The 16,970-nt window shown below is 49.5% G+C and overlaps 1 protein-coding gene across 1 annotated transcript; it reads left to right on the forward strand.

Moving 5' to 3' along the window:
• The first annotated feature begins 2,776 nt into the window (after positions 1-2,776).
• Positions 2,777-12,352, forward strand: Bola3 (bolA family member 3). Its single transcript, NM_001106601.1, is given in 5 exon segments — positions 2,777-2,850; positions 4,606-4,729; positions 6,564-6,652; positions 11,415-11,920; positions 12,053-12,352. Coding segments are annotated over 4 exon segments (333 nt in total). The 5' UTR covers positions 2,777-2,796; the 3' UTR covers positions 11,481-11,920; positions 12,053-12,352.
• The last annotated feature ends 4,618 nt before the right edge of the window (positions 12,353-16,970 follow it).

Below are 16,970 nucleotides of genomic sequence, written 5' to 3' on the forward strand. Positions count from 1 at the left end.
TGTTTAGTGTTTGTGGCAGTCTGGGGAGCCAGGAGATGCAAGCTAGGAATATTCAGTCTGTTTGACAAATGAACAAGGTCAGGAAGCTGGTGCACAGCTGTATGGAACTGAATTTTTAAGAACTGTTGACTCTTGGGGTGTTAGGAGGCTCTATAAAATGACTGCAATTAAAAACCACCTCAGTGGGGTTGGAGATGTAGCTCAGCGGTAGAGCGCTTGCTTAGCAAGCACGAGGCCCTGGGTTCAGTCCCCAGCTCCGGAAAAAAAAAAAAAAAGAAAAAAGAAAAAAATCACCTCAGTGAGGTAAACACCTCAGTGAGGAGATGCATCCCAAGAGACCCTAACTGAGGCCTCCCCTTGGCGAAATGGCACAGGCTTGTAACCCAGACAAGAGGGTCAGAAATCCAAGTCATTTTCAGCTACATTAATGAATTTGAGGCCGGGTTGGGCTATAGGAGACACTGTCTCAACAATAAGCAAAATGAGTGATTATGACAAAGTTAATGACGGTGAAAGAACCTCAGGGTCAGAGCAGAAAGGATTAGCCACTTCTGGGCCCAAAGGCCATTTGTAAAAAGGGACTGAGAGATGGCTCAGTGGTTAAGAGCACTGGCTTTTCTTGAGGACCAGGGCTTGATTCTCAGGACCCATCTGTATCTCTAGTTCTAGGGGATCTGACACTCTTCTGGCCCTGGACACTGTGTGCACATATTGTACAGACATATATGCAGGCAAAATACCCAGACACATAAAATTTAAGAATTTTAAGCCTCAAGTTGTAGGTAGTACTAATGTGGCTTGGTTGGAGGTAAGTATCAAAAAAAGACAAAACCATAGTTTAAAAGACGATTGTGTGACCAAATGTCTAGCAGAACCCATGAGGGCAATTCTGGTACTATATCCTGCAATTCAAAGTCCAGCTAGATGGGTAGGTAAGGGTGAAATCATGAAAGTTTATTTCTCTGAAGTCCAAAGGATTTGAGAGTGAACATTTTTCTCTCAAATGGTTTGGCAGCCTTCTGGAAACAAAGGTAAGAGCACACAGTGGAGAGTCAACAGTTCTCAGTGACATTTGTGGAGGTGATCGTTCTGTGGAAAAGGATTGATAAGCAAAAGCACCAGTGTCTACACATGTCTGTAACCTTTAACCCAGGGCACTTAGCTTCAAGTGACAAAGCTTCAATTCTGCACTGAATTCAGTATTCATATCCAGTGGGGCTTCCATAGCTCAGAGAGTCACATAATCTGTTTCCCCTTCATTGCCAAAACATTTCTATTTGGTTGCAAAGCCGGCTGCTATCAGTGCCAGGCTTTCTACGAGCTTAGCAACATAGTGGTAAACCATAATTTCTTTAGTTCCTGCCAAGTCCAGGAACTATGTCTCAATGGTCTGGTTCAGATCCTGTGACCAATCTTAAACCAGTCACCATCTAGTTATAGTTCCTGCTCATTAGCAAGGAGGGGCCACTCTACAGTGTTGATTGTATTCTTGGCATAAATGAAGAAACTTAAAAGTTAATAAATTATCCCTAGTTACACTAACCGTAAAGTTTAAGGAATCAAGCAGAAAAATATGCCTATCAAGTAATCTGGAGGTGAGGGCTGGTACTCAGGAGTCACTCAACATTGGAATGAATGAACAAGTTTAGTTTTGAGACAGGGTTTCTCTATGTAGTCCTTACTGTCGTGGAACTCGCGCAATTGGCCAAGCAATCCTTGAACTAACAGATCACCTGCCTCTGCCTCCTGTGTGCTTGGATTAAAGGTGTGGGCCACCATGCTGGACCTATATAAATAAGCCTACTTTTAGTTGGTCACTTTAAAGAACAAATCTAGATCCAATCCACAAAAGAGGTACAGATTGCATAGGCACAAGTGCATACTCTGTCCTCATGGTGTGTGTTCCAAATCCTACCCTTTTCTGGAGATTTCTTTTTTTTTTTTTTTTTTTTTTATTGTTTTGAGACAGAGTCTCACTGTGTGGCCTTGGCTGACCTTAAACTAAGTCGATTGGCTGGGCTTGAACTCAGATCTACCTGCCTTTGTCTCTCCAGTGGTGGGATTAAAAGTATGATTAAAAATAGTTTTAGTCGGGGGTTGGGGATTTAGCTCAGTGGTAGAGCACTTGCCTAGCAAGCGCAAGGCCCTGGGTTCGGTCCCCAGCTCCAAAAAAAAGAAAAAAGAAAAAAAAATAGTTTTAGTCTTGAGAGGGGTCTCAGCCCAAGCTGTCCTCACCTTAGCCCTGGCTGGTTTTGAACACAAAACAGTCCTGAGATTACAGGTGCTATTCTATGCCTGTTCTGACCTCTGTCCCTGAAACTCAGGGAAATCCAAAACAAATTTTCATCTAACACCCCGCCACACCCTATCCCACTTGGCCATTGTAGCAGTCTGCCCTCCAGTTTCAGCCCCCTCATCAAGTCTCCACTCTTTCTAGAACACAAACCGTAGAAGACCCGGGTTGCTCGAGACTTTCACAGAAACTTCTTCAGGAAAGAAGCCAACTTCCAAGAGCAGTGACTAGGATGCCGGGGTGAGGGGGGCCTATCCTGTGCACGCCAGGGTTCTGGCTACTGAGGAGTGTGACCTGGGGGCAGATAGGGGACCCTGAAGTGAAAACTGGCCGTGGCAGGACGGAGGGCTCCCGTGCTTGCAGGTACGGCCGGTTCCGGGTGGCAACCGTGGAGCGGACGCGGCCTCCGGGCGGCAGGGGGCGGGCTCGTCCAGGGCGGCGAATCTGGACACAGTGCCTGCGTCCTTCCGGCTGCACCGTGACCTCGGGCTGCGTCGCCGGGCATGGCGGCATGGGGCCCCGTGGCCGCTATGCCTTTGCTCCGCGGGAGCCGCGGGGTGAGCCGGCGGGGCTCGGGCGGAGCTGCGGGGGAGCTCGGGCGGCTGTTGTCAGGCTGGGGACGCGGGGCAGGGCCGAGGCCCTTCCTTGTTCTCATTCATTCTCTCCTGCCCTCTGCATCGTACCGGGCGTGCTGGGGGGTACCGGACTCAGGATCGGGAGACAGTTCCATAAACAGTAACAGTATAGAGGCCCTGGGAGAGGCCGCCTTACGTATAGGAAAACATTGGTGTTATCACCCCGAGTCAAGGGTTTGGTGCTGGGCAGAGCCTGTACCCTGCAGTTTCATGCTGACCAGGCCTCTGACCTTCACTCTCCATAGCCTGCAGACTGGAGTAGGAGCCCAGCACTGGGCGAGCTCTCCTAATTCTTCCAATCCCTGCTGTTTTTTGAGACAGGTTCTTGAATTATAGGCCTGGCTGGCCTAGAACTTGTGACATTCCTCCTAACTCCTGGAATAAAATCGTAAGCCACTCTTTCTCCTCTTTAGCTCTACCTCATCCATCTTTCCGTACTTGCCTGCTGGTCTTGAATGTGCCTCTCCAGCTGAGGAGTTTTGTTGCAGGACATCCAGGGCAGGTCATGTGTGGTACCAGGATAGGTGTGCTAAAATGACATCCTCCTTTGAGGAATCTGCAACCCTGAGTGATTTTACCTTGCCATCCTGTTCATCCGCCGATGCTTCTGTTTCAGGCTCAATTCTACCCTCAAACCTTCCAGCTGTGCTCAGCCTCACAGCCTCATGGTTCCGTTCCTCCGTGTAGCACACAGACCACCTAACTCCAGACCTCTCCTCTGGTCTGCATTTCAGCCACCTCTTAGGCATCTTGGCCTACCTATGTCTGCTCACTCGCTGCTTCAGAGGACCTGCCTTAGGGTCAGCTCTGGGATGCTGCTGTAGAGGGACAGACTCCATTTTGTCCTTTAAGATTGGCTAATGAGGGGTTGGGGATTTAGCTCAGTGGTAAAGCGCTTGCCTAGCAAGCACAAGGCCCTGGGTTCGGTCCCCAGCTCCGAAAAAAAGAAAAAAAAAAAAAAAAGAAAAAAAGATTGGCTAATGAGAGAGCTGGGGAAATGACATGGTTGGTAAAGTGCTTACGGGGATGATCTGAGTCACCCCCCAGGACCCATGTGAGATGGTGGACAAGGGTGTCTTGGTGGAGGATCTCAATTTGGTTTCCAGCATCTATGTCAATCAACTCACAAACTGCCCGTAACCCCAGCCCCCGGGATCACCTCCCTCATCCAACCTCTGAAGACCTTGCATCCATGTGTGCACTCTTTTATACACACACACACACACACACACACACACACACACACACACACACACAAAACTAAAAATAAAAAGAACAGAAGCCAGGTGTGAGGGGACGTACTTGAAATCCCAGTGCTGGGAGGGCAAGACAGGCGGATCTCTGGGGCTTGCCTGCCAGCCTGCCACCTTGCCAACTTGATGAACCAGTGAGAGCCCCTGTCTCAAAAAAGCCAGGGTGATATCTCTGAGAAGGACAGCTGCGCTTGTTCTCTGACCCCAAGGAATGTGTACACACAGGCAGCTTCACACACACAAACGTACCACAGAGACCCAGGGTACGTCCCTGAAAGTCTAGAGTAGTGGCCTGCTCTGGGCCTTCAGGTGAGTCTGAGGAGTGATGGACGGCCCCTTCACCAGTGCTCACTAGCACCCCCAATCCTGCCTGTCCCTGCCGTGCCTTCTCACAGGTGCACAGACCACCTCTTTGTTCTCATAGCTCCCTCTGTGGCACTGTGCACATCGGATGTTCGCCTCCCAGACGGAGGGGGAGCTCAAAGTGACCCAGGTTCTCAAAGAAAAGTTTCCTCGAGCCACGGCTATCCAAGTCACAGATATCTCAGGTAAGGCTTTCACCCATTCTTTCTGTGGGACTTTGCTGAGGTTTTCTAGAGTTTTCGTCTGGGGAGAGGCTGAAGTCACGAGACTAGGAGGAGGGGACTTGACACAATTTCTCTGTGTGTGTTGCTTTGGGCCTGATGGAGATGAGGACTTAGAAACCTCAGAGAACCACAAAGACAAGCCTCAGCTGAGAGAACTCTGGGTTACGGGGTCTAGCCTTGCTCACATGAGGTCCCTCAGCAAGCCTGCCCCTGTAGGGACACCAAGAGCTCAGGTCAAGGTTCTCATTTTCAAGATAGATCTTGTAATCTGCCCACCCCAGTTCTTCTGACAGCCTACAACAGTAACGCTAGAATGGGCCCAAGGTAGGTTTTGTCAGCTACCCTACTTTATCCAAGAGGCAAGCCCAAAGCAGCCAAAGGAGGCAGGAGAACCAGAAGCAGAATCGGGACCCAGGGCAGACTCTCCAAGCCCAGTCTGGCCGGGCTTTCCTCAGGTCACTGCTGCACCTCTGAATTTTTGTCAGGTCTGTGCTGTGCAGTAGAAGCAGAGAGGACATGGGTGCCTTATTCAGACACACCCAGAGAGGAACACAGGTGCAAGCAGCTAGATAAGAACTATATTGCCACTACTAGGAGGGGCCGTTGAGTTCCCTGGAAGCACATTTGCATGGGTTTGGAGGATATTGCAGCTCTGTACTGGGCTGGGGATGTAGCTCAGTTGGTAGAGTACTGGGCCAGCATGTACAAAGGCCTGGGTTCGATTCCCAGATGTTGTGTTTTATAAAAAAGAAGAGCTAGGATATGTTTTGTAGAGCGTGGTATGGTGAGGTGGGAGGAGAGTCTCTGCAGGCCATGCTGAGGCATCCCTTCCCCTGAGGTACCAGCCATATAGTGGGTATAGTATGGAATAGAGTTTATTCAGGGCGTGGAAAGGGGAGTTGGGAAGGGAGTAGAGGCAGAGAGAGGGGCAGGAACATGTGGAGAGTGGGGGAGGGGATGGGGGAAGAGGGAGATAGGGGTGTGGGAGAGAAGAGAGAGAATAAAAGAGTGAGGAGGGGGCAAACAGCTCCATTTATAGTAAGCCAGGCCTTCTTGGCTGTTGCCAGGTAACTGTGGGGCAGAGCCTAGAAGGAATGCTAACCACAGAAATTTGTAAAATTGATGGGAGATGCTGTTGCCGGCCTGTAATCCCCGAATTCAGAAAGTGTAGTTCAGGGTCATCCTTGACTCTGGAGAATGTGAGCTCTGATGAGGTGAAACTCTATGTCAAGTGGGGGCTCTGAGGGCATGCATCACGGTAGAAAAGTATGGCCGCAAGAGCTCGGATGACTGGTTACATGGCATCCACACAGGAAGCAGAGGCTTGGATGCTGGCACTCAGGTCACGATCTTTCCCTTTAGTCCAGGACTGCAGCTTAAGGTGAGTTACCCAAATCTAGGAACTCCCTCATGGGCATGCCCAGAGGCTTGTCTCCTAAGCGATGCTGGATCCGTCAGGTTGATAGTCTCTGTGGGGCAACACAAGACGCTTAGATGAAACCTTAGGATACGTTTGTGCTCCTGAACCAGCCTTCCCACTACTTACTAGGAGAGAATGCTCTACCTATCCGTGCTCTCCAAGCTTTGTGCCCCATCTTTCCTGCCCACACTCGGGGGTGGGTAGTAGACAGGTCTTGCAAAAGGAACGATCAAGGCTGCCTGCCAGGAGGAAATGGTCAGAGCAGAAACTGTGATCTTTATCTACACCTGTTTGCAGAATGCTGTCAGAGTGTTCCCTTTTTGGATTGTCTGGTACTCATCTGTCATCACTGAGATGCCTTTGACTCTCTTTTAGGAGGCTGCGGGGCGATGTATGAAATTAAAATCGAGTCAGAAGAATTTAAAGCGAAGAGGACGGTCCAGCAGCACCAGATGGTCAATCAGGTCGGTGGTTCCTGATGGCCCCTGGCCTTCAGCATGTGAGGGCGCAGCAGTGGGCAGGGAGACTGTCACTGTTCATACAGGAGAGAGCAAGGCAGCTGTTAGTATGTGGTCAGGAGGACAGGTGCACATGAGGTAACTCTTATATAAATGTAGTGTGGATTACATTACACTATATTGTATTTCTTTATGCTAATCTCCAATAATCACAGAGAAACAATATTTATTTAAAACTGTTCCTCAATAACTGAGCAGTTAAATGATCTATCTTTTTATGCTAATCTGGCTACCTCCAGCCCCTTTCCATGATGCTTGTGTATTATTGATCTGGCTCTTTGGGCTTCAGGTGTGTTTCCATGATCTCTCTCTGACCTCTTCCTCATGGCTCCAAATCCTCCATCCTCCTCACTGATCTCAATCTCCCTCTCTCTGGCTCTCTCTTCCTCTGGTTGGTGCTTGTCCCACCCTATTCTCTATTCTGCCCAGCCATTGAGTGGTCAGCATTTATTGACAAGGCAGAAAACAAATGGTAAGAACAAAACCGAGACAGGGGATTCTTGGTATAAACATTACAATGCTTATGTTTTCTGATTGAAATGAGCTGTGAGAGCACAGGAGGGTAAGCACCATGTACAAATCATTATGTCTACAGACAGAATCAGAGACCTTAGAAACACAGACTCAGAGATTCACCAGAGTGAAATTTGAGCAAATGTGAATTCATTCCAAATTGAAAGTAAGCCACCTGGTAGTTCTCTTTCAGCTCTTTTTAGAATACTAAGCGTTACTGTTGCTTTTTATAATACTAAGTGTTACTGTTTCTTTTTGTAATACTAACAATGTTTACTGTTGCTTTTTATAATACTAACAGCGTTACTGTTTCTTTGCTTTTGTTTTTGTTTTTTGTTGTTGTTATGATCTTAAAGAGAGGGTCTCATGAAGCCCAGGCCAGCCCCAAACTCACCATGTAGGTGAGGATGAGTTCTTGCTTCTGATTCTCCTGTCTCTGCCTCCCAAGTACTGGGTGAGCAGTGTGACACCTCGACTGGCATATGAAGTGCTGAGGATCAAACCTAGGGCTGGTGCATACTCCACGAGAGCTCTACTTTCTGAGCTGTATCCCCAGCCTAGTTTGCATATTTTTAAGACTAATTCTCAAACTTATATAGCTGAGGATGACTTTGAACTTCTGATCCTTCTGCCTCCACCCATGAAATGCTGGGTTTCTAACTATGCGCCATCGTGCCCAGTGTATAAGGCTCTGAGGACAGAGCCCACGGCTTCGTGCATACAAGACTAGTGCTCTACTGAGGTACGGCCTCAACCCGTGCTAGGGATTTTTAACAGGATGTCCATTTGGTGCTGAATTGTTTGGACTCATGATCTCTAGCCACTGCCTCTGCAGGGTTATAGACGTGTTCCGCTGTGCCTGGCCCACTCTGTTTTCTGCTGTCACACACTGAATTCAGTGTTTGCAAGCTCGGACAGTGTGAAATGACATGTGATTTTTGTAGATTTCTGTATGTGTGTGTTCCTCAATGGGAACCCCTGACTATGACGCAGGGCCTTTGTCACTGAAGTCACTCCTTTGGATAGCTGTGTTTGGTTTCACCCACGGAGGCCTTGTGTGCAATCAGCTGGTTTAGTTTTTGAAAAGCCCAGATCTGACCTTGATGTCACACATCATTTACTGTCGTCGAAGGGTTCTCTCTCCTGCAGTCACCCTCCCGCTGGCTGTTTCCTGCCACTCTCTTTCTCTTCATCTGAACCTGGACCCTGATTGAGCCCCTGGCCTAGGTTCCCTTCTGCACCCAACTCAAAAGCTGTTTGCTGTCCTCCTGGCTGGCCTCCAGAGCCCTTCCAGTAGGGCTGGGGCACACATGCCACAGCACATATGTGGCTAAAGTATAATTCGCCTTCCACCATGTGGGTGGGCCCTGGGGATTGAACTCAGGTCACCGGGCTTGCCAGGCACCTTTACCCACTGTGTCACGTCACCTAACCCTCCAACTCCCTCTTCCAGCTGCTGCTGATTCTGACTTGCGTCCTAGATACATGCACTCCTGACACTTGTCAGCTCTTTGGCACCCTCACAGCCCTGTGCCTGGGCTGCGGCACCTCCAGCCCTCAGGCAGGCTGGGATGGGGCAGTGGTCAGTTGGGCGTGGTCTTCAGACTTAGAGCGCAGGTAGACTGGACTGGGGAGACCTGGCTGGTGGCTTTTTCCACAGCCTGTGGGACTTGAGTTCTCTAGCACACAGGCTGCCTGGTATGACTGGACTCTGGGCACTACCATGGGAGCCTTGGCCTGTAGCTAGAGTCGCTACCTTCTAGGTTGTGAACCTGAGAAAGTTACTCAACCTCCCTGTGACTTAGTTTCCTAATCTGTAGCACAATAACTGGAACAGTGCACGCCCCAAAGGCTCTCGGGAGTGGTGAGCACCCACAGCTTGAGAAAAGCCCGACACACAGTAAGGCCTCCATAACTGTACTGTGCACTCCAGGCTAGCTTCTAGGCAATGCTCCTGTCTTCCCTTCTTATATTGCCGTAGGGATGCCAGGATTACAGATGTGGGCCACATCTGGCCTCTTTACCTAGGTTCTGGGGATCAAGATTTGTCAGGCTTGCTTAGCAAGCGCTCCTGTTGCTTTTTTTGGTCTATTATTTCTTTGTCATTGCCTTTTTCTCTGTGACCCCAATACTGAGTGTGACCCCAATACACTGTGCTCATAGCCATGCTCAGACATGTCTATCCAAGCTGCATCTTTTTTAAAGACAGGGTCTACTGTACAGCCCTGGCTGTCCTGCACTGTGTAATAGACTAGTGGCCTTGAACTCACAGAGATCCGCCTGCCTCTGCCTCCCAAGTGCTGGCATCAAAGGCCTGCATCAATATGATTGGCTTTCAAGCTGCATCTCCTTGTCCATAGTCCTTTTTTTCTTCTTCTTTTTGTCAATGTTTCATAGCCCAGGCTGGCCTTGAACTCAGTATGTAACTGAAGATAGCCTTGAACTTTTTTATTTTTATTTGTTAAGCACTGGGGATGGAACACAGGGCTTTATTCAAGGCCCCATGAGTGACTGATCCTCCTGCACTTAGGGTACTTTAGCCAAGCCCATCCTCCAACCAGAGCCAACGTGTCCTCAGCCATAGTGATGCCATGATTGCTCTGTGGCTGGAGCAGGTAACGTGTGACATTGACGTGGGGTGAGGGGCCTTAGGGGGCTTCACAGAGACCAGAGGGAGGGGTTGGTAGGAGGGGATGTGCACAGTGAACTGCAAAGCTTCAAAGCTTCCAGGATCCAGGACCTGCCTGTTGCCTGAAGATACGATTAGCAGTGGGAGCTGCCCATGGTAGCCCAGATGCAGAGACAAAAATAGCCACTAGGGGGCATCATGGACCTGCAGCAAGCCTAGGGAAGGCACCCCGTTGTGATAGGCTGTTTTATCCAGGCTCATTTTTGTCTGCAGAGTTGAGGCTTCCATGTGAATATAGAGTTGGCCTCAGATGGCTCGTGGGCTCCCAACACAACAGCAGGGTCAGTTAGGAATGCAACTGAGACCCACTGTGGCCAAGACCACAGAATGTCTGGGTCCATCCCCTGACCTGATTAATCACTTGCTGACTTTGGACCAGAGGTATTCAGTGTTGTTTTAACTCTACAACCCAGATGTTGGGGGTGTGTGTACATGTGTGCACTGTGGCCAGAAGTCATAGGCAAGAGGTCAGCTGCATAGGCAGGAGGTCAGCATCAGGTGGCCTTCCCAATCACGTCTGTACACTTTAAGATTCATTTTTACTTTATGTGTATGAGTGTTTGGCCTGCATGTATGTTTGTGTGCCTGGTGTACTCAGAGGCCAGAAGAGGGAGATTCCCCCAGGATTGGAGTCACGGAGCTAGGGTCTTCGGCAATAGCAACAGATGCTCAACGGCTGGGCCATCTCTTCAGCCTCAGCCTCAGTGTTAAGTTTTGCTTCGGGGTCCTCCTGTGTTGCTGGGCTGTTTGAACTCCTGAGCTCAAGCTACTTCCCTGCCTTAACCCAGGTGGCTGGGCTGTCGGTGTGTGGCACAACAAATGGGTATTGTGGAATGAAAATAAGTTGTAAAGTGACCTGGGTGTGCACCTCTAATCCCGACACTTGGGAGGTGGAGGAGGGCAGATCTCAGTGAATGGGAGGACCATGCTCTACATAGAGAGTTCAAGGCCAGCGAGGGCTATGTAGTGAGACACTGCCTCAAACAAACTGTAAAAGGGGCTGGGAAGAAGCTTAGAGGGCAAAAGTGTGTGTGCAGGTGTTAGAGCTTTAGTCTGGATGCTGGCTTTACGTGTGTGTGTGTGTGTGTGTGTGTGTGTGTGTGTGTGTGTGTGTGTGTGTGTGTGTGTGATGCACCCAGCGTTTAAGTCATTTTGGGTTGGGTATGGTAATCTGTAATCTGAGTGCCTGGAAGGCAGAAGCAGGCCATCCCTGGGGTGAGTTGACTGGCCTGAATGGTAAGCTCCAGGGTTAGACAATCTACTTTGATATATAAAGTGGAGAGCTGTCAAACTCAGGCCTCCAAACACACATGCACATACACACATGCACGCACGCACCCGCATATATGCAAACACACACACTACACAGACATAGGCAAAAAGTATTTTGAAGGAAAAGTTGCTTAAACAAAACATGTTCAAGTGTCCTCCAGACAGAGCCCCGTAGAATACTCTACAGCGAATGTAAAGACACAAGAACTGACCATGCTATCTCTTCCTCTTCAGGCACTGAAAGAAGAGATCAAGGGCATGCACGGCCTCCGGATATTTACCTCAGTCCCCAAGTGCTGACCAAGCTCCCTGGCTGCGCGACTGCTCATGCTGAAAACCTTGAGCGTACTTTGCTCACAGCAATATTCTAGAAAAATCCCTGCCTCACTCCCCGAGTATCTATTTTTTGTTCATTATCATTTCTATATTATAATTATAGAGATACGTTATCTATTTAGAGTTAATTAAAGATCACAGGTACCTACTGCTCAGAACAGGTGTGTGTCACACTCAGGCCCTCCTGTCAGAAGCAGCGTCCTTTGTTCACACTGAGTCTCTGCATAGTTCATCCTACCACAGGACACAGAGTGCAGGTCAGAATTTTGTTTTTCTTTGCTTTTTGAGACAGGATCTCATTGCGTAGCCCTGGCTGGCCTGGAACTGTTTAGACCAGGCTAGCCTGAACTTAGAGATCTGCTTGGATGAAAGGCATGTGTCACCATGCCTGACCCCGGGTTTTTGGTCCTATGAAGTTTTTTTTTTTTTTTTTTTTTTTTTTTTGGTTCTTTTTTTTTTTTTCGGAGCTGGGGACCGAACCCAGGGCCTTGTGCTTCCTAGGTAAGCGCTCTACCACTGAGCTAAATCCCCAGCCCGGTCCTATGAAGTTTTAGGGACTTTTTCCTCCCATACGTCTCTAAGAATGACAAGGGAACCCCGCCCTCCCCACGCCCTAGTTTCTCATCCCAGGCGAGGAGCAGAGGAATCTGGCATGCTGAGACCCGGGTTTGAAGGCCCACCCCCACCCCCGTCCTCTGCACCGGGTGGGGGGTGAGTCTGCCAGCAGAACCACGCACGCATTTCACCCTGGGCCCTGGGAGTGACACGGAGGAGCTGCGACATCCGTCTGGATACCAGAGTTCCCAAGTCTGGTGTTCTGGGTGGATGTTCTAGTGGTTGCTCAGTTAGTGCCACCACTGTGTTTCAGTGTCCACGGTGGCAGGCAGAGGGTGCAGGGAGATTGACATCCAGCCCCAGGGCTTGCCTTTTTCTTGTGCTTCCAGAAGCTGGCTCACCAGTGTTCCCCTAAATCCAGTGGTTAAATCCATACCTCAGTGTGGCCTTCCCGGCCATCCCCACATCCTTCCCACATCCTCACCGAATACCTTTTTTTTTTTTTTTCTTTTCTTTTCTTTTTTGAGACAGGGTCTTTTTACAGAGTTCTAGCTGTTCTGGAACTTACTGTGGCCTCGAACTCAGGCTGGTCTCTGCCTCTGGAGTGATGGGGTCAAAGGCATGCACCACCACCTGGCGGTAGCTTTTTAAAAAAAAAATCTGTGTGTGCATGAGCTTGTGCATGTGTGTACACGATGCCACAGTGCACATGTGGAAGTCAGAGGAAATGCACGGAAGTTGGTTTTTTTCCTTTGATTATCTGAGTCCTGGGGATTGAACTCAGGCTTGGCAATGAGCACTTTTACCAGCCGATTCTATAGGTGCTCTGGGCATCTAAGAGTTCTTAGGTCCGTGTGGCAAGTCACTTAATCTTTCCAAGTTTAGACCAAAGCCTAAAAATTGTCAGGATCCCAGCTTTGGAGGGCTCTGCTGTGGTCCTCTTCCAGCACAGTGCTCCCTGCCAATGGGGGTAAGGTGTCCGTCATTACAGACTCATGTTAGACTGAGTTAGTTAAAAGCCTGTGCCAGGATACACGTGGGCTAACAGTAACAAGGCTTGAGGACACCGAGGGGTAGAATCCAGATTCGGTATGAGGCTGGGAAGAAGGGAAGCTTGACAGAGTGGCTTTGATTTTGTGGCACTTACAAATAGCGGTGGAACACCATGCAGCAACCCAGAGTCACCAGTGAGGCCAGAGCAAGATAGCCTTGGCACTGGCAGTCACACAAGGGCGGGTGGCTGCAGCGGGATTCACTCAGTGTCATGGTCTATAAAGTTCATGTCTGAGATTCCTGTGACTGAGCCATAAGAAAATTGCTGGACCCAGGAGGTGGCTCACCTGGAAAAGGTGCTGGGCATGAAGTCCGATGCACAGTCCAAGACCTGAGCTGGAGTCGTACGACCTACATGGTGGGAGGAGAGAACCAACTCCCGCGAGTGGGCTGCACATGCGCCGTGGCACGCAGCTCTCCCGGCCTCCATATACCCAATAACATAAAAGAAAAAGGAAAGATTTCAAAATACCCATCATGATTTAAGCTCGTGACTGTTGGGCCATGTCACGGGCAATCCTGAGTGCACAGGGCCTGCGGGTTGCGCATATTTGGAAGGCTATGCTGTGAATAGATCCTCTTGGGTGATCGGAGAGTCTGCGGGTTCCTGGGACATGTTCTAGCCACGGAGCCTAGGAGCAGAGAGTTTGGGGGAATGTAGTCCTTCAGAGAGATCCATGAGGACCGGGTTCTCTGGCCTGCCTGAGGACGGCTCTTTGGAGAAACGAGCACAAAGCCCATCTGTAGGACATGAGATGGATGGTAGGGCTGGGCAGAGGTGGACCTGAGAGTTCTGAAGGAGAAGCTATGGGGGCGGGGGTGGAGTTGGGTGGAATGAGGTGTGGTAGGGTGGGACGAGCACGTCCCTGAGTTGCTACACATGGTACAAACAGTGAGTGGATGACACATGGAAGGAGAGATCGGTATATATCAGAGAATAAGGTGGCTTGAGGATGGTGGTGGGGTCTCCTGGGGCTAGGGCAGGGGCAGCGGTTAGGGCAGGTGGTTGGGGGGTGGCTAGGACAAAGGCTGAAGGGGCCAGAGAAGGGGCTAGGGCAGGGGCTGAAGGGGCCAGGGCAGGGGCTAGGGCAGGGGCTGGGGCAGGACTCTGCAGGGGTGGAAAGCAAGGACATCGATGTCTGTGACAAGGGGCTAGACACATCTGGAGCTGGACACGATTTTCCCAGTCTTTATCTAGTATTCTGGGGGTGGAGGGTGGGGAGAGTGCCAACAGAACTAGCACTGGTTGTGAGGACTGGACTCCTCTTCTGGTCTCTTCAGGATGATGAGGGTCTCATCTTTGCAGAGTACTTCAGGTGAGGCGACTAGGCAGCCTGCAGGGCCAGCAGCAAAACTTCTAAAATATTGGGCTGGAGAGATGGCTCAGTGGTTAAGAGCACCGACTGCTCTTCCAGAGGTCCTGAGTTCAATTCCCAGCAACCAGATGGTGGCTCACAGCCATCTGTAAAGAGATCTGATGCCCTCTTCTGGTGTGTGAAGACAGCTACAGGGTACTTATGTATAATAAATGAATAAATCTTTAAAAAAAAAACTTCTAAAATACGATCTTATCAATTGTTTGAGAACTTCATATCAACCCCCTTCCCTGACCCCGCCTACATGCTCTCCTCCACCCTCTCAACTGTTCTCTTCCCATCAAGTCCAGTTTGTGTTGCCCATTGACTACCCTTGGGAGTGAGGTCATGTCATTAAAGGGAATGGCCTCTCCTTCTCCCAGCTTTTTGCCAGGGCCTTTTCATGCCGGGGGTTTTTGAAGCTTGAGCCTGTGCAGATCTCATGCATGCTGTCACAGCTGCCATTGGGTTTATATGCTTAGGTGCTCTTCTGGGTCTGAAAAACACCTTTCCTTGAAATGACCTGCCATTCTTGGCCACAACCTTTCCATTCCCTCTTCCACAAAGATCCTCGGGTCGAGTACATAGATGTGCGTTTGGGGGTGTGTGTGGTTTTATTCTCTGCATGTTGACCGGCTGAGGTTTTTAACGTGTTGGCCATGGAGTTTCACAGGTCCCCGAGCATAGGCTACAGTTAATGTTCCCGTTACCCTGCAGCACTTGACGGTAATACCCTAATGGTTAACACACCACATACTTGAATCGAACAACATGGGAAAAATCAAACTGGCACTCACCTGGAAGCTTCGTCCCAAGTGACTTGCTTTCACAGTGCCACTAGGGAGGCTGCTGGAGGAGCAAAGCAATCACCCAGCTGTGAACCCTACAACTAGCCTGGCAAGGAGAATACACTCACGGTACAGGGGTAGTAAGACTGTCATGGATGGGGTAACCAGCTGCTTTCCGGTTGGCTCATGAGACAGAACCCATGTCTGGTACTGCTAATGAGGCCAAAAATCCGGTTAGCTAGGTCACAGGTCTCAGGAGAGAACCTATTACCATTACCCTGTTAAATAAGTGGTTCTTATCTTTCCTAACGCTGTGACCCTTTAATGTAGTTCATGTTGTAGTGACCCCAGTGTACCTGTGTCTTAGGTGGCTCCTGTGGAAAGGCACAGGCTGAGAACTGCTGTGCTAATAGTATTAAAACTAATGGGGGTTGGGGATTTAGCTCAGTGGTAGAGCGCTTGCCTAGCAACCGCAAGACCCTGAGTTCGGTCCCCAGCTCCGAAAAAAAGAAAAAAGGAAAGAAAAACAAAACAGAACAAAACAAAAACTAATGACTTCCTGCAGTATCTACAGATCATAACATCCCTAAACCCTCAGAGAAGCAAAACCCGAACACTCAATCCTTGGGAGCTTGAGTTAGACAATTGTATGCTGCCTAATGTGGGTGCTAAGAACTCAGGTTCTCTGAATGGACAGCAAGTGTTCTTAACTGCTGAGCCATCTCTCTGGTCCCACCACCAGCAGAACTTTTAATAAAGTTGTTGACCAAGTAGTATAGCTAGATAGGGGTGATAAAAAAAACAAACAAACAAACAACAAAACCAACAACAAAAAACGAAGATCAGGCTAGGCCAGGAGGATGAGGTAAATGAGAAACTCAGGCAAACTTTAAATGCTATTGGAAGCAGAAAGACAGCAAAGGGGTGGAGGCAGGGACACTGAAGAGATAGGTCAGTGGTTAACGGTACTGGCTGCTCTTCCAGAGGACCTGGGTTCAATCCCCAGCAGCCATATGGAAGTTTACAACTACCTGTGACTCTAGTTCTAGGGGATCCCACACTCCCTTCCGCCTGAGGATGCCAGGCATGTGGTGCATGATGTCTATACGGAAACTTGGACAGCATGCCACTTCATTTCTAAAGGGTTCCTCTACAGAAATTCAAAACAAAACCGATTGGTTTTTAGTCTGCTGGGTAGCTCATTTCTGGTGCTAGATCTGCTTGGTAGGACATTTCAGGCAGAGGATGGGAGAAGAGGGCAGCTTCTTGTCCTTTTATCCTCCTCAGCTCAGAATTCCCCACAAACCCAGCCACCACCAGAACTGGACTGAAGACATCCCCAGTTTGCCACAGGTACGGCAGCCTGGGGTCCAGCTTTGCACCTCATGACCTGACTGACCCGACTGCGTCAGAGCCATCAGAACCCAGCAAAATGCAGTGGCCTTAGTAGCTGTGAGGTGGGAGTGTGGACAGGAATCCAGATCGACAGGAGAGGGGACAAAGCAGAACCAGGGCTGATGAGGGCTAGCTGCTCCACAGCATGGTCTGTGACCCCATCTACTCAGATGCCAGGTCCCTCACTGCCCTGTCAGGCCCCATTTAGATCTCTATAATGTATTTCAGAAGGGCAAGACTACAGGGTACCTTATGTCACAAGTTAGTTCTGGTTCAAGGTGAGGGGAAAGAAAAAAGCTCACACAGAA

The sequence above is a fragment of the Rattus norvegicus genome, chromosome 4, assembly GCF_021556685.1.
Source record: "Rattus norvegicus strain SHRSP/BbbUtx chromosome 4, alternate assembly SHRSP_T2T, whole genome shotgun sequence".
Lineage (NCBI taxonomy): Eukaryota > Metazoa > Chordata > Mammalia > Rodentia > Muridae > Rattus > Rattus norvegicus.